The sequence below is a fragment of the Alosa sapidissima genome, chromosome 22, assembly GCF_018492685.1.
Source record: "Alosa sapidissima isolate fAloSap1 chromosome 22, fAloSap1.pri, whole genome shotgun sequence".
NCBI lineage: Eukaryota > Metazoa > Chordata > Actinopteri > Clupeiformes > Clupeidae > Alosa > Alosa sapidissima.
In genome coordinates, this window is record NC_055978.1 from 14,095,093 (window position 1) to 14,113,539 (window position 18,447).

Sequence of the window (18,447 nt, forward strand, 5' to 3'; positions counted from 1 at the left end):
ACTGCTGTTTCCATGGTGATGGGTGTAAAGATAGTCAGGAGGTGTCAGGGAGTGGGAACCATGAGAGCCTACTCTGACTGCAGGAGGAGATCAGGAAGTGCAAAGTGATAATAATGATAATTATTATAGGCTTTGTTTTCTTCTCTGACTAACCGTCTCACTATTGACCCGCATGTCATATATCAACATCACTCAAATGAATTCAAAGATAAGAGGGAGCTGGTGAGTGCTGGTGACCAAACAAAGTAAGTTATTACAATCTAGTCAATCCCAAATGTACATAATTATGTTAAACACAATTCAGAATTGTCTGGTTAAAAAAAGGGAAAACAAGGTTTTTACAAGATAAATATATTTATGTGATTCTGTCACATTGCATTTCACTCTATACACATTGGCTTCATGGGATGAATGTTTTTTACTTACAGTTTCTTACAATGTTTAGCCTTATCTACAGTAGTTTGCATGCACTTCCAACTGCCAAAAAATGAGTTCACAACACAAAACCAAAGCTAGATTTCTTCACCCCCCCCCCCCCCCCAACACACACACACACACATACACACGCACACACACACGCACACACACACACACACACACACACACACACAGAGGAGACTGACATTTCATTGTACAGAACATGATCATCTGATCAAAGTCTTGAAAGTTTTGGACACACAAAAGTGAAAACATCACTGGACAATCATAAATATGACACATAACCAGTCTAATGTACTCAACAGGAGACACACACAAAATACACAGATCTGGCTCCAAAAATAAATGCCTTTACATTTTTTTTTTGCCATAAATACCTTTTGTAGCTGTGCCCTGTATTCTGTTAGGAGTATAAGCAGCAGGTAATTTAATACAGAGAACGTTATACCCTCCAGTTTCATAAATTTAACAAATACACATAGAGAGAGACACACACACACAAACACAGACTGTTTTTTCTACTCTCTTCCTAATCAGATGCTCTCACTCTCAGAAACACACACACAACACACACACACACACACACACACACACACACTCACACACACACCTTATGAACACAATGCAAGCCATTCTGATGTGACACGTATAATCTCTCTGAGGCTGAAATGACTGGGGGAATACCCAAAGCTAATATTTTGGGTCCAGCACTTGGATTGTGCTACAATCATTTTTTAAATGAACTTCTTCTCCCAGTGTTGAGACTGTGTCAGTTGAATGACGTTGACATCACAGTGTGAATCGGTGCAATTCATTTTGGAACGTTATTGCAAATAGGATCAGAATCCTTTTTGATGGGCTGTTTTCAAGAAAATCTTGAAGATGCCAGATTCAACTGTTACTGGAAGCTGGCAATCCTGCACTGAAATAGAATGGGATTCAGGACTGGGCTTCAATTTTGTTGGATCATATCCAATGTTCAATCACACACACACACACACACACACACACAGGAGCATTAAATCCACTGGAACTATTAAAAGGAACAGAAGCACTGATGGCTGTATATCATATTTATTCAACTTACCACATAATGTTCCTTCCTATGCTTAGTATATTTGTTTTAGTAAACTGGATTTAGTAATAATCTACTTGTTGTCAACACTCTGGGGGCTATTCATTAAGCTGTATGGTAGAGGCACATCATTTGGCAGTCACAAGTAATCCCAGCTCGTTCATAAATGGATCACTGCCTATTGAAACTTCAAAGAAGAGTACATATCGCACACTAGAGGATATCTTTTTGTCGATTTTATTTGCGTGAACGCGAATAAAATCGTCAAAAAGATATCCTCCAGTGTGCGATGTATACTCTTTTTTAAGTTTCAATGGTTCTACTGCACATCATCAGCACCTGGAAAAAAGAAGGGCTGTGCACAGGGATTTTGACCTTTGATGGATCACTGCCTATGTTGGCTCGCAAAGTCTTAAACAGTTTGACCAATAAAGAAATCGTTAAATTATAATTTTAGCAAAGACACTCTCTTTGCTTTGATAGTGTGCAAGAGGTAACAATCAAACTGTGTCTTCCTCTACAGTACATAAGCTCAGTCTGCGTCGTTTTAAACTTTAGATGGCACTTTAGTGAGCTAAATGTCCTGATCCTAAATTATTGTTTTAATAAAAAACATCACAAACAAGTTGTGGTGTGTGTGTGTGTTTGTGTGCCTCTGTAAGATTAAGAGGGGGAAAACTATAGAAAAAAGCCTCTCAGTTACTCCTACAAAGCCATGAGTTCTTTTTGTTTAGTTAGGTTTTGATTTTGTTTTCTGATAAAATAGCAGCAACACTACCATGTGATTCAACCCATCACAGATTGTCCATGTTTTGCTTTATTTGATGGTAATTTTGACATGAATCACATGGAAATAATGGTGGAGAAAACACTGTAATCCGTCGACACGGTTTAAGAAATCAAACGGCGATCGTCTTATGCGAGTCATGACGCTGTCTGTTGTGCTAAAAGCAGGCCCCTACCATCACTGACTCATTGCCAGTGACCTTCATGAATAACCCCTATAAGTGCCTCAAAGCCTACACATCTTAGTACACTTATTGCAAGGAAAGAAGCCATGGCTAGTAAGGGTGGCAAGATGTGAGTCTGATCACTGCACAAGATGGAGCTGCCCCACTAGTAAAAAGACATATAATGCACTGGACATGGTTGTACAGATGCACTCTAGGGTTTCCTGTAGTATGTACAGTTTTGTAGCATGTATGGAGGACCAGGGTATCGGCCTTTAGGTGAATAGTGTCTTTATTTTGTGTCCGTCTGTTGCCGCTGTTATATTTGTCAGTATCTGTGTGTTTACAATGTCCTTAGTTTGCAGATTCACTCCTTGTGGACAACAGCAATTGGACGTAGGAGCAAACACCAAAAAAATAAAAAATAAACTGTCCAGCCAATCTTTGTTTTTTCAAGGAATCCGAATGAAACATGAACAGTGCTCCACTTCCTGTTGACGCGCTGGCGTCCAATCCCCAGACAGTGTTCTTGCCCAAGAGCGGAGGATTACAGTCCTGGGTTTCAACACCATGGCAACGTGTCCGAATCCATGGGTTTCCCTAAGTAGCAACAGGATCCATAAACAGGCACCCACATAAGTAATTTCCACTTAAACTTTTTTTTTTGCTTCAGTTAACATGATAAAATAAAAATATATATCCATAAAAAAATCAAACTGCATATATCTCTAAATAGCATAGTGCATGTAGGCCTATATATCTATAATGTACAAAAACATGCAGATTCATGCTCGAATGTATCTACAAGTAATCAGTGATTTACATTTGATACATATCTAAACATTGATGACATAAGTCTAATGACACACCATCTTTTAATGTAAACAGACCATACTTAACATGTTGCCACAAAATGTCCCCAGCTTGGATGAACCACTGTGGTGTATCTTTCTCAGAATCAGACACACAAAAACATTGGGTGGAATGCATGAGTTTGAGTATACCAGTTGCTTAGCAACTGCACCGCTCCTAGAGGAGATGGCCATACCCTTTGAGACACCTGTGTGTGTGCATCCAACTATTCACGAGGGACTCCAAGGATGTATTCTGTATGCTGTATGCAATTCCATACGATACAATTTCCCATTTTAGCTCCAATAGCTCAAGGTGCTTTACTGGTAATGACACCAAGAGCTTAAGAGCTGGATCTTTACATCATCCAGCATACCAAGTCATACTAATGTGCTGTGTGTATACGTATGTATATGTAGGAATATGTAGGACTAGAGTGAATAGGAGGACAAGAATGTGAAGTATGTCTAAACTGTATTGTTATATATCAGTATTGCCCTATCTGTCCATGAACATGCTTTTAGCACATATATAGTATAGGCCAGAGTCGTATTGAGGTATATACGGCTCTGGTATAGGCGTTTGGAACTACAGCATGTGTAGCACACAATGTAGCTGATACGTAAAAGGGTGCTGCTGGTGGATCAAAGTGTCTCATGTTTCTGATGGAGTGACACATTGCTTCAGTGTGACATGGCGTGACATGAGATTGAAAAACAAAAAGCAGCGGCACTGTTAGTTTCATTGCCTTCAGTCACGATGTGACGTGATTAGGTTGGTCTTTACTGTCTTTGGCACACACCAAACAGACTGTTACGGTAAATCGAGGACAGGGTTACCTTAGTGCCAGGTTTGTATCTCTGCCTCTGCCCCTTAAAGGGGTGGTTCAGGATTTTGGACATAGGACCTCATTTCCAAGTAAGCAAGTGTGATATTTATCAGTGGAGACCGTTTTCAACACGTTTCATCCAGTCCTTCTAATTGCAGAGTTTGCAGGTGCTAGGCTAGCGCAAGTCAACGGTATGTGCTAGCCTGCCACTAAAAACAGTCTTACCCACTCCAAAGTACACCCAAGGCAAATAAATTATAACGCCAGACCCTCGATGTAAATGTCTGTATTATTATTCTAACATTATTCTATCCTTGCATTTCAACGATCGCATTACATTTTGAGGGACTAGTGTCTTAGCAGCGGCGGAATTATACTTGCTCCAGTTAGTAGTACTGCGCCAAAAAGTAAACAGTAAAGCGCACTCCAATGGGGATACCTAGTAGTAGCCTTGGTAATATCAGTCCGCCGCTGAGATGCAAAATGACTACTACCAACTTCAGGGAACAAAGTATAACTATTGCAACGCGATGCGAGGGTAGTTGTATTTCTTACACTATTCTATCAACACAGACATTTACATCGATTGTCTGGAATTTGCCTCGAGTGTCCTTTGGAGTAGGTAAGACTGTTTTTAGTGGCAGGCTAGCACATACCGTTGACTTGCGCTAGCCTAGCACCTGCGAACTCTGCAATTAGAACGACTGGATGAAACGTGTTGAAAACGGTCTCCACTGATAAATATCACACTTGCTTACTTGGAAATGAGGTCCTATGTCCAAAATCCTGAACCACCCCTTTAAGATAGCATGCTGTTCTCTGCTTACGTGGACCCAGTATAGACAAGGTCTTTGCAGTTATTTGTGTGTAAACAATCGAAGATACTTCAGCTTGGCAACAGAGCCGAAGAGTTTTTTTTTTTTTTTTTTTTAAACCATCAGACCAGACTAGTCGAGACCAGAAAATAAACCAAATGTGACAGAAGCAGCCAATGAGCATACACACATGCAAATAATAAAAAGTGAGAAAAAAACTGGGCATTCCATGTGTTTGGTTTTGTTGCTTATTTCTTCCAGATAGTGGCACAATGCAAACATACATTCAGTGCAAACACACACCTGAGCATACAGTACACACACATGAAAGTCCAGTGTCCCCCAAGAGCAAGCCCTAGAGTGTTGTTTAGTCTCTGTCCGGTTTTTAAAATGTCTCTCCCACTCCTGGCGTTGGTTTGGTATTTTGTGATTAGTCTTTGTTGGCGGCCGTAGTGCTTGTGGACGATGAAGAGGGATGATCCATGCAAACTAGGCCAGGCTCGAGAAGGAAAGATAGATAGAGAGAGAGAGAGAGAGAGAGAGAGAGAGCGGCAGAGGCGAGTGCGGTGCAGAACGGAGTGGAGTGGTGACCGTGGCCGTGTGCGCCAGCGAGCCAAGACAAGGAGTCCAAGACAAACAGCGCGCCATCTCAAGAGAACCAGACAAACAGAAGCATGGATGAAAGGTCACACACACACACACACACTCACGCACACACACACACACACACACACACGTGAGGTCCAGCTGGAGCAACATCTACCATTTCGCATTCCTGGTTTTCCTTTACTTTTCGTGGAAGCACATTTCCTTTTCATGTCATGAAAAACATCGCTACATATACACCATTCTTCTCCCTGAATTTGGAGCTTTGTCCTTATACAACATCGAAGCTACAGTACTACATGTGGAGCTGTCAGATAAGAGTCCTTTTTTATTGCCAGAGATAATGGTCAGAACAAATGTGAATCAGGATAATTTACAATGACAGCAGCCACATCTAGTAGAAGCATTTCAAATAGAAGGGAACTCTAAATTCTTTTTTAGGCAAATGCCAATATAATGACCTTTCATATTTACAAATTACTAACATATACAATGTCCTTTATGCTACTCTACAGAGGTAAGTGTATGGGTGGAGGGGGGTCTTCCACTAAGAGGGATTTGAGATATTTTTGTACAGGCACAGGTATGGACACCTGTCACGCCAGGGTGGGGGACTTCACAGAATAGACGGGATGGGGGACCGCGAGCGCCGCAGTGGACAGGGTGAGCCGTAGGGCGAGGTCACCGGAGACAGCCTCAGCGTGTTACCAGCCAGGCCTGCTATGTTGTTTAAGCTCCGCGACTTCTCATAGCCTTCAAATGCGAGAAAATGCATATTAAGACACACAGCAGTGCAGTGATGCGCACGCTCCCATTCTGGCACAACCACACACACACAGACAGAGACACACAAAGACAGACACACACACACACACACAGACACAGAGACACACACAGACAAAGACACAGACACACACACAGACACAAAAACATATGTGCGTACACACACACACACACACACACACACACACACACACACACACACACACACACACATGCACAAACAGCCATATAAAAAAATTAAATAGTGACCCAGCCAGCCAGAGTTTATGGGAACGTGCCATGTACATGTAAGACATATTCTCAGACACACAGCATCATGCCCAGTGCAAATACAGTGAAAACAGCTTTATCTCAATAGTGTGCAGTCAAATGCCTGCTAGTGAGGATGAACATTGTACCAGTGCAATGGGATATGAGTACTTCTTACATTTCACACAGCGTTGATGAAAAAGATGTAAAAGATAGAAAAGATGTGTTAAACCAGGCTTGTCGTCACGGTGATGGTACTACAAATAAAGATACTGAAAGGTGATTTGTGACAGCGATGTGATGAGGGTTGTGACTGGTGATGCTGTGCGATGCTGTGGATGGTGACCATTAAGAAGCAGAACCAAGGGCTAGCACTGTTGGGATATTTTATACAAAGAGTCACCGAAGACTGTGTTGGCCTTCACTGAAGCCACATTTTATGAACAACTTCATAAAATGGCAACTTAGGCAACTTAAACTATGTTATAACTTAATTGCTTCACAGTGAAACAGGCAAAAACTGTCCTGACACAAAAAAACTCCCAATCAAAACAGAAGAAGTAAGCAATGTCATTGTGTCCTCCATATGAGACAGCAAAGCAAGCAAGCCAAGATGTGTGTTCTTCCTCTTCAGCCTGGGCTTTCACAGACTGAATGAGGCCAGCTGACGGACATACTGTAGACAAAGGTAAACTCTAAGTCTTTGGCAGTTTGTGGTAATTTGTGGTAATTTCCAAAATATTTAAAACTTTCGATTAGCTTTCTTATGCTAGATGTGGTCTGTGGACTGCCAAATTGACTTACTAAATTCATCTTCTTTGCTTGATCTCAGATAGCAACTGCCCATCAACATGTCCTACCGTGAACCAATGGAAACCCAGCGTGTCCATCCCAAGAGGACAGCGTCTCCATGGTGCCTGTGTCTCAGAGGTTCAAAGTTACTGGTTCATGCACCACCACCCAGACGGGTAATTTTACTCAGATGCAACCTCTGTTCCCCCAATTAGCAAATCCACATGACGGACACAAAATATAGGGGGGAAGTGCTCTTGTTCCTAAACCTGGAGCCTCTATCTGCGCTCACTGTCAGAGTGCTACTGTCTTGTCCCCCTTTGCCCCGCACCCTAATCTGGAGTCCATCAGAACTCCAGGGAGCCATGAGGCCAACGCACCCCTGTGTGCTGGGCAAAGCAGGAGAGAATGTCTACAGCCTCCTCCTTGTGACCTCAGCTTGGTTCTTTGATGAAAGCTTTTCAAAGTTTCGAAAGTTTCCAAAGGTTCAAAATGTACAAGCTATGATAATGAAGGTTATTTAACTGTTTAAAAGAGAGTGCTTTGGGGTTTTCTGGTTTTGAAGCCACAAGTCCATGTGTGTCCCAACGTCCCCAACCTACATCCATTCAGGCATGTAAAAAATAATAACCGTGGGCAGTCTGGGCACAGCTATGGGCACCTGCCGGGTTCAGCAGCACCAGCAGCATATTAAACACTAGTGTCAGGTAACAACGTACACATGCTGTGTGCTCCGAGAATTACTGGCAGTGTTGCAGGCCAGCATTTGTGCACACTGTGTTTGAAAAACCCATGGGAAATCACAAGGCCCTTAGAGACTGTGTGTGTGAAGAGTGAAGTGGAGTCCTCAGGCATTCTGAATGGTTTAAACTGAGGTTACTGAAGAGTCAATCCACTGTCACTGTCAGTGTAAGGGTACATCATATTTTACAGATCTTTAATTTTCTGTTCAAGTCATTTCTCCATAAGCATGTTGACATTTACTACTGTATGTCAGAGATATTTAGAGTTCATTCTCTGGATCGCTTAGAGTTCATCTTCATATCGGTCATATCACTCAATTCGGTTTCCCTTTGGAATATTTGGGAGACAGAGTCCCATAATATTTCAGACATATTCTCTGTTCATAAAACATCAATTTAGCATTAACAGTGATAGCATATTATTTTATTAAGTTTGTATTTTATCAAGTAAATAAATTGTGATAAAAGTTCCTCAGTCTACAAAAAAGATTCTCTCACTGTCAACTTACCAATTTTTGTAAACATAAAAGCCTATCCACATAAAAGCAGGTTTCAGGCATTGAAGACCACAATTAGATACCACGTCCAGTTTTTCTCTGCTATCTACAACCCATCTCTGCCTTTGGGACTCCTATGTCTGTGCTTTGTCCTTCTCCTCAGTTCTTAGATCAACAGATGCTAACCTTAAGATGCCCTTTCAGCTCCCTGTCTCTGTGGACGAGCAGAGGGCAGGTTGTCTGGTCTCTGCCCTTAACTGGGCTGCCTTGCTGGTACGGTGAAGGGGTCATTTCCCAACATAGCCCTGGGCTAATGCTCTAATAACCCGGTGCGCTGCAGCTATGCTGTCCTCTTTAGGTGAAATCAAATGGGTTCCCTTCCTGTTGCCGATGACAACGGCGTTATTATTACCGCCTGAGGCGATAATCAAAGGGGCATATTGCCATGCTGATGAAATCGTGTCAAATCACACACATCTTGAGCAGCATTTGAGCAAGTGTGGATGGATGCTTCCCTTAGCATAGTGTTGGCGTGTGTTTTGTTAGCGGCTTCTGACTGAATCACCATTGCCTTTCCTTAGAATGATTTTTAACAAAAATAAGAAAAGTCAGGGTGAGAAAAAGGTGTGAAACTGTGTTGCTATCAGTTGTGGCGCTCTAATTGCTCATCAATTGATGAGTAATTGAGGAGGATCTATATTCCATGACAGACAAAAGCATCACATGACATCACATCACACACAAGCCCATCATCAGAGTATGATGGATGAGAATGAAAGCTTGATGGATGACTGCGGTGTTCATTTCCCTGAGTGATTCAGAATAATTGTGTGAGGAAGTGTTTCCCCTTCTGCCTGGGTGTGTGCGTGTGTATGTGTGTGTGTGTGTGTACATGCATGCTTTGTATACCTGTGGGGGATGTCTGTGTCTGTGAGTATGTGCTATCTGTGTCTGTGTGTGTGTGAGAGGGATCGATTTAGTTTCTGGTTTGCACATTTACTTTTGTTGTGTCTCATGTGTTGTCATAATGGAATGTGTGTTTGTTTGTTTGTTTGTTTGTGTGTGTGTGTGTGTGTGTGTGTGTGTGTGTGTGTGTGTGTGTGTGTGTGTGTGTGTGTGTGTGTGTGTGTGTGTGTTTATGTGAGTGTGTGTGTGTGTATGTACATGTATGTATGTGTGCTTACATGTAAATATCTGAGGGGGCTTTGCTGTCATGTGTGAATGTGTGTGTGTATCTGTGTCTGTGTGTGTGTGTGTGTATGTGTGTGTGTGTGTGTGTGTGTGTGTGTGTGTGTGTGTGTGTGTGTACGAGGCCTGTACCTGTCTTGCGGATGCCTCCGTCGGCTGGGCAGGTGTAGTCACTGGCGGCGAGCAGAAAGCAAGTGCCCCCGCTGCGCCGGTCCTGCTCCCTCGTACTTGAGCGCCGCATGGGCATGCGCTCCTCTGGTGATGTGGTGATGTCACTTCCTCCGCTGCAGTCAGCCGACAGCACTGAGTGAGGGAGAAACGGGGGATATGTGGTGTGTGTGTGTGTGTGTGTGTGTGTGTGTGTGTTGGGGGGAGGGGGGGGGGGGGGTCAGCAGGGTAGAGGGGGTCAGGCAGGCATATAATAAAAAAACAGGCACACACTTCAAAAGAGTTGGGGGGAGGGGTGGGGGGGTGCACAGCGGGGAGTCGACAGAAAGTGCGGGGAGTCTGAGATAGACAGACCACAGATGGACTCATTGTCGTGACTCATGCTAGCTGTGGTGTGTGGTGGGTGTTTGAGTGTGTGTGTGTGTGTGTGTGTGTGTCTGTCTGACAGACAGACACACACACACATACATGTACATACACACACACTCACACACACACACACACACAGATATTAACATAGACTATACTAGAGACTACACTATGCACGTACAGACACACACACACACAGAGAGAGAGAGAGAGACACACCAAGACTGTCTTGGTGTCTCTCTCTCTCTCTCTTTGGTCTCTCTCTCTCTCTCTCGCTCTCTCTCTCTTTGGTCTCTCTCTCTCTCTCTGTGTGTGTGTGTGTGTACTCTGTATTCTACAGTCAGTACTCTGCTCACCTACCCTGTGTCCATTTTGATATATGTATCCAGTAGGCATACACAGTATATATTTGATTTAATTTAGATTAATTGAGCATCTGATCTTCTGATCTGACCCTTTCTGATCTTCTGATCTGACCCTCTGATCTTCTGATTTATTGAATCTCACCCTCTTTAGTTACTCTTACTTACTTCTACAGTGTCAACCAAGACTGATGGTAACAGTAACTGGTTGTGCTCTACATCAATCTTCTTTTTTTTACTAAGGGGCAGTTATTAGCTTGAGCATGGATGCACAAACATCAATACCTGTTTCAACCTTCACTCACAGGTAACACAAAGGACTTGACGAACACAGTGACCGATTGATCTCGCGGAAACAACATGGTCTGCAGCTGATGGAGCGATAATGCAGTTGTGTCAGCCGCGCGCTCTGCTTTCATCATCCACTCATTTCCACCTCAAACATGGAGATTTGCATCATGCGAGCGGCACCATCCACCTCATGCCTCCTGGAGCCCAGCGCGAGATGCAAACGACATGTGACAACCCGAGGCTGACGAAAACGACATCTCGTGTTTCGTGATTCGCAAACTCGCTGCCTACGTCTGTGCCTGACACATTCACACATCTTCACCTGACACTGTCAGAGACAATAACAGGGGCACGCCAAGAATCCCCCCAATCTGTCTCCTCCTCCTCTTCCACCATCACCACCACAATCAACAAGAACGGTAACCTTGAGATAAGGGTTAGGAACAATAACATGGTAGCTAGGGAAGGACTGACGTCTTCTTGTTTTTCTTTTTCTTTTTCTGAGCGTAATCGGAGGATGAAATGCTTTCCTTGCAATCACCTCCCATCTCCAGTCTTGAATTATCCACAAATGCACCGCGGTCTTATCTCCGTGGCAACAGGCGGGCGGTTAGAGAGGAGAATAGGAGCTCAATATTATGCTGCCAGCCAGAGAGAGAGAGGGAAAGAGAGAATTAGAAAGAGAGAGGGAGAGTGAGGAGAAAGAGAGAAATTGTTCCCTGAGGAAAACCCCTCAAAATGACAACTCCTTTCCACATGAGAAGAGAATCTCCAACCACACTGCATGTGATCCACTCCCATCGATCACATCATAGACAACACAAGACATGTCAAGGTTCATTTACAAGCTAATGCAAGAAGAGTCATGAATGCTTGTACTGCAAACAAACCCACACACACACACACACACACACACACACACACACTTACACACACATACACACCTCTTTCTTCAACGATTTTCCCAAATATGTGTACTCTTCATCTTTTTTCTACTTTCCTCTCACTTCACCTCTCCTGTTCTACTCTTTTCTCTTCCCCCTCTCCTATCCTCTCTTCTCTTCGCTCCTTTCCTCCTGTCCCCGTTCCTCTCATCTCCAATTCTCTCCACTCCTCCACCTTTCCTCCTTCCTCCTCTCACCCCATCTCTTCCTCTCCTCTCCCTCCCTGTGTGTTCCTCCCCTCCTCCATGACCCTCTCACCTGATCGGTTGCGCTCCAGCATCCTGGGCCCTGTACCCAGGCACAGGTCTCCCTGCGTGCTGTTGCAGGTGGCGTGCAGCTCGGCCTTGCAGTAGGTGGGCGAGCCAGCGTGCGCGCCGCCCTGCGGTATGTGCTTCTTCCTCTTCTTGGGCAGCTTCTGTTTGGCCATGGCCAGCGAGTAGTACATGCCAAAGTTGTTGACGATGACGGGCACGGGCATGGCGATGGTCAACACGCCGGCCAGGGCGCACAGGGCGCCCACCAGCATGCCCGACCACGTCTGCGGATACATGTCGCCGTAGCCCAGCGTGGTCATGGTGACCACGGCCCACCAGAAGCCGATGGGGATGTTCTTGAACATGGTGTGGTCGCTGGCGGTGGGGTCGGCGGGGTTGGCGCCGATGCGCTCGGCGTAGTAGATCATGGTGGCGAAGATGAGCACGCCCAGCGAGAGGAAGATGACCAGCAGGAGGAACTCGTTGAGGCTGGCGCGGAGCGTGTGGCCCAGCACGCGCAGTCCCACGAAGTGGCGGGTCAGCTTGAAGATACGCAGAATGCGCACAAAGCGCACCACGCGCAGGAAGCCCAGCACGTCCTTGGCCGCCTTCGAGGACAGCCCGCTCAGGCTGACCTCCAGGTAGAAGGGCAGGATGGCCACGAAGTCGATGATGTTGAGCAAACTCTTGACGAACTCCAGCTTGTCCGGGCAGAACATCACGCGCACCAGGAACTCGAGGGTGAACCACAAGACGCAAACGCCCTCCACGTAGGTGAGCGCCGGGTCGGTTTCGATCTCGTACTGCGGGCCCGCATCCAGCGTGCTGTCATTGCTGCGGGTCGCGTCCGTCTTGTTGATGATGGTGTTGAACGCCTCGTGTGTCTCCAGGCAGAACGTGGTGATGGAGACCATGATGAAAAACAAGGAGGCAAGGGCCACAAACTAAGAGAGAGAGAGAGAGAGAGAGAGATAGAGAGAGAGAGAAGGGGGGGGGGGAAGAGTCAGCCAGGAAGCTTGAACAATATTAATTAACATGTCTTCCGTGTACCAAAGGCCAGCTCTCTGTGGGATTCAATAGACTTGAATCCATTAGCCAGGGAGATAAACAAATTCATTCACTCTGTGTGCTTGAGCATGTGTGTGTTTGTGTGTGTGTGTGTGTGTGTGTGGCACCACAGTTCCCGCCTGGCCACTCTGATGCCTTTATTCCAATGCTGACAGACTCATTTGCTCATGAACTGCTGCATTAGGAGAGGCACAAGAAGAGAGAGGCCAGCGCTGTGCGTCAGGCCTCACCTCATTGTTCTCACCGTTGCCAGCTCAGACGAGGGTACTGACGACCGTGCAGTGACGAGATAGCCAGAGTGTTGCTCTAGTCTCGTTTTTTTTCTCTCCATCTAAAAATGAACTCAACAACCATGAAACCTTAGACAGAGCCGGCGCAATATCCTCTGCTCATCACTTGATCCTAATATTTACAATCAGTCTTATAATTATCTTCAATCATTTCAAACCTTGGGGCAACAACATGAAATGTGTCACCTCGGTTCTAAATATAAATATAGTAGTGCTGTCAGTTAAACGCGTTATTAACGGCGTTAACGTAAACCTATTTTAACGTCGTCAATTTTTTTATCGCGAGATTAACGTTCTTTTTGGTGTAACAAACTTTGTAGTTTTTTCACATGCTGTTGCAACAACTAGTAACGTTAGAACAACTACAACACCACACCAGATCTAGCTAGACCGGAAACTAAACAATACGCACTGACGAATGGAATGGAACGTTGTATGAGCTGCACGTACACACCCCCTTTTAGGGGAAAGATGACTGATATAATGGAAACCTACTGTATGCTGCTTCAAAGTGGGGAGCGAAAGGGGCTTATAGTAAACTCACTAAATCTTGAAACAAACGTGAATAAAAGGCACAAAATAAGGTTGGTGTAATAGTTATCTGTGTGTTTATGGGATTAATGTTTTGCTCTTTCCAGTTTACTAACAGGAGTGTCACGAATGTATCGATAGGCACAGTCAAACTGCCCGTGGCCAGGGGCGGAGCCAGAGGCTTGTCTCCACTTTGTACCGCTTGACAAATTCAGTTGTGACTTTTTGAGTGCATCTCTGATACAGTGTTTAGGCTATGAGATGTAACAGGTAGGTCAGCATAGTTGATCTGTTGACTGTTTGCAGGTTATGGCATGTCTCGTAGGCAGAGAAAAACTGACAAACTCAAACACTGTCCACTTAATCAACAGAGTCAATGTACTGATGAAGGAATAGATTACTGTAGATAGATATGGAAGGTTTGCAAAGTGATATCATGCTCCTTTTAAAGAGTATTTTTGGTACTTTCAAAATAGAAAAATACAGTTGGTTTTGATACATGGTGTGGCTATGTATTTTATAGTTTATTTTGATACATTTAAAATTAGGGTATATTTGATATTTTATTTTAAAATACATTGATGTATTTTTGCCCATCCCTGCCAACAGCTAGAGCAGCAAGGCAGCTACAGTGCTACACTCTGTTGGCTGCAGTGCTACCTAGGGCTGGCCCTGATGCAGGGTACTGTCAAGTAGTAAAGTGATATGCAGGTAGCCAATGTTTAAGTCACCTAGCTGAGTTAGACAGAAGGCGAGCCCTGCTTGCTCTGTTAACTCATTGAATGCCGCACTGTTTTCGGAAGCTTTGGCCCAGAGTGCCAGCAATCTTGATCATTGTTGATGATTTTTGTAGAGCCACAGCGTATTCTATGTTATTGCTATGGACATATACTATGGCTTGTTCGAAAGGTGATACTTTAAGCTCTCAGTGGGTACAAACCGTTTATTTCTACATGCCTCTGTTCCTAAGAAATCCCAAGCTAAACAGTGGCTAGTTTTCATCACAATCGCTGTTTTATTTCTAGAAATGGAGATGTAGCATCTTTGATGAAATATGAAGTCTTGCCTGTAAAGTTTCCGGGAAGTGACCTAGCGAGACCTGGTGAGACTGCCACCTAGTGATAAACCCACGAAAATGGCCTGGTTTTGACCTGACGTGCATGTGTCACTGATTCAACCCAAAGCGGCAACCATCCAAAGCAGTTTTAAGATTAACAAGCATTTTTGAATTTTGGAAAACACTTTTCCATTTACATCGGGATTTTGCAAACATTCAGTGTCAGAGTCAATAAAATGAGCCCTTCAACGAAATTGACAAGCAGCTGTAAGTAAGCTAAGCATGCTAAATTCAATCCAAACAGTATTCTAACGTTAGCTTTGAGATACTGCTTGATTGCATAACTTAACTTAGTTTAGTCTCTTCAATGTAGCCTACTATGTTGTGATAAGATCTTAGCAGAGTTAACTTCAATGCAGTAGTTTTGAACAAATTTGCGCAGCATGGCCATGATGCTAAGCGAATTTAATAGCAATTTAGCCAGACTTATTCTATGCAATGCTTCTATGTGGCAACAACAATCCTTCAACAATCGTGAATATTTTGTTAAATGCACATACAGAGGAGGGGCAGCGGCTAGAGAGAGAGCGGGGCGGGACAAGGAAAGGCTGCGTGCGTAAAAAGCGCAGCTCAATGGCAATGCAAGGATTTGATCTTAGATTTAATTTCAATTAAATTCAATTAAACATAGAATATTTATGTGTGGCGGCTGATTTTTATTTCGTGGCGCCCACAGATTAGACAATGTATAGGAAACACTGGTGTTGCCTCAGGTCTGCTGCACATCTTTTGAAATTTGATTTAAATAATCAAATAGACCTATGTCTTAAAGTTCAGTTAATGAAATAACTAGCTTTGCTTTCATTTGAATCCCAATCAAGATACACAATAATTGCTTTATTGTTAATATGGACTCCTGGAAAGTTCAGAAATGCAAAATAATAGAATTTTATTCATATGATAAAATATGTGATTAATCGTGATTAACTATAGGAATTCAGCGATTAATCATGATTAAACATTTTAATCATTTGACAGCACTAAAATATAGCCATTACCATTGGATTCAGGTTTCACATAGAATATTATTCTTCACCAACCAGAAGACATCATGCATTATCCTCTCTGGTTTCCACTCTGTAACAGGATGCTTGCCTATTGTATTAGACATAATGATAGCATCAGTCAATATGACTGCTTGAGTTTATGCAAAAAAGCAGGTCTACATCCTCATTGCTTTAATGGAGCGTGCATAATGGCTATAAAAAGGATGCTGAAGGAAATGACAAACAGGATCATTTTGAAGCGTCTGATCTCAACCTAGCCTATGACTGTCCTGGTGGGCTACACCACTTCCAACAGCCCGTCTGTCTCGTGACCATCAACGGCTGAGACATGATCACAGTATGACTGCTGCTGTGAGGCTTATGTTCATGAAAGCATGGAGTTCTGTTTCTGTTTATGTCTGTTTAAAGTAGTATAATATAGTATGACACGAGAACATCTGAGCTGCGTTATTCTATGCAATGCCTGTCAGTAGCTTTGTTGTGAAATGTGATTGGCATTACAGAGAGCATATACTGACAATGCCTGTGTGTGATTTAAATAAATGTCTATTTAAGGATGCATGTTACTTGTTTTGTCTGTACAACTGTATTAGGATATGCTTTTTGGGGTTACACTTGTAATGTCCCAGATTTAAACCATATGCAGAAAATGTGACAACTTTCATACCCTAAACACTAGATATTTGACAGATCTGCTCGCGTAGTACGTTCACACACAGTATAGTAGCCCACATGCCATTAGCACATTAATGTTCCTGTATTAATGTGTGGTAGCTCAATAGTTACCGCTATGAGACAGAAAAGATTCCCTGGGAGGATCCTTTGATTGCAGCCTTGTCAACCTGCCCTCTGCAAAATGATGACGATCAAAGCTCATTCGAAATGTTCAAAGAGGGGATCGCCTCAGTGGATCGCACATGTTTATGTAGAGAGGTGAATTTAAGCCTGGCTGAAAATCCACCCCCTCATGTTTTATCGAACATTACAAAGTCAGAACACAACTTTAAAGTGCACACTCCGCACTCCTGATTGCAAAAGTCTTACGCAACATGCTGAGATCGCTGTGTGCAGCATTGACACCCACTAAAATATTAAGATGCTATAGCATACAACTTCAATAACAAGGCTAAGTATCTCTAGCTAACAGCTCCAAAGAAAAAGCTAAGAGGCTATGGCAAACACCTCCTGTGGCAAATGTACAGAGCTTTTGCTAACAATATCAATTAGAAACCTTCTTGGCTATGGCTAAAAAATAGGGAAGCTAAGTCCTATCGCTAATAGCACATCTGCTAGGTGCTAGCGTGCCTTGAGGGAAGTCGGAAGACGAGAAGTGTCCTCTGGAACGTTCCCCTGATAGGCTTACCTCCACCACACTTACAGCTAGAGGTGGGGGGTGCGCAGCGGTCACAGGAGGGACAGATTTGGGGCAGCCTGTGCCCTCCTGAGAGGTTGTCTGCGAGCAAGCGAGCGCCATGTTCACTTCGTTTCAACTTGACCTCAACTATCAGCCCAAGAGAGAGAGAGAGAGAGAGACTGAGAGGGAGAAATAAAGAGTGAAGGAGGGAGAGAGAGAGAGAGAGAGAGAGAGAGTGTGTGTGTGTGTATGTGTGAGAGAGAGAGAAAGAGAGAGAGAAAGGGACCTTAGGAGACGTTGAAAGAATTTTTGGGAAGGTTATTGGCAATAAATAGGTCTCTATGTCCCTACGGAAGAGAGAAACTAAGGAAACCTACTAAGAGAGGCACCAGCTAGGACAACCTGCTCTGTAAAAACACAAACTTAAAGGGTGTTCACAGAGTAGAGGTTAGAATATGTGAATCTTAATTACCACTTACCACCACACAGAGAGAGGGAGAAGGTGATAAAAAGAATGTGAGAAAAAAAAAGAAAGAAAAGTAGCGAGAGCTAAGGAGAGAGGAAGAACGTGGAGTGAGAAAGGCAGTAAAAGAAGATGAGAGAAATCTGTGAGCGTAGGCCTAGCGCATGTGTGAGAAAAAGAGAAAGTTTTAGCAAACTGTAGATAGCACAGACTCTGTCTCCATGATAGGCAGAAGTGTTAATTAAAGTAACCTAAATGCATCTTCCCCAGCTGCTGGGAAACGGTTGACTCACCCACTGTTAAGGGCGCCATTACAAACACACTCTCACACTCCCATTACACACACACACACACACACACACACAGATTGAGACATAAACACCCACACCCATATATTTGTATCAATACATAA

At 43.7% G+C, this 18,447-nt stretch overlaps 1 protein-coding gene across 5 annotated transcripts in view; it reads right to left on the reverse strand.

The window, feature by feature from the left end:
- Window positions 1-371: 371 nt before the first annotated feature.
- kcnc2 (potassium voltage-gated channel, Shaw-related subfamily, member 2) overlaps window positions 372-18,447 on the reverse strand; it is a 64,728-nt gene continuing 46,652 nt past the window's right edge. For 3 of the 5 annotated variants that reach the window (XR_006026480.1, XR_006026482.1, XR_006026481.1), the window contains exons 2-5: window positions 12,210-13,149; window positions 9,950-10,120; window positions 5,263-6,318; window positions 372-3,063 (exon numbers count right to left, since the gene is read on the reverse strand). Coding sequence is in view for 2 of the 5 variants with exons in the window: in XM_042079100.1 (XP_041935034.1) it covers window positions 6,182-6,318; window positions 9,950-10,120; window positions 12,210-13,149 (1,248 nt within the window). In the remaining 3 variants the exon portion in view is untranslated. Of the gene's footprint in view, window positions 3,064-4,881; window positions 6,319-9,949; window positions 10,121-12,209; window positions 13,150-18,447 lie in introns of those variants that run through there. The other 2 variants (XM_042079101.1, XM_042079100.1) reach the window with 2 other exon arrangements.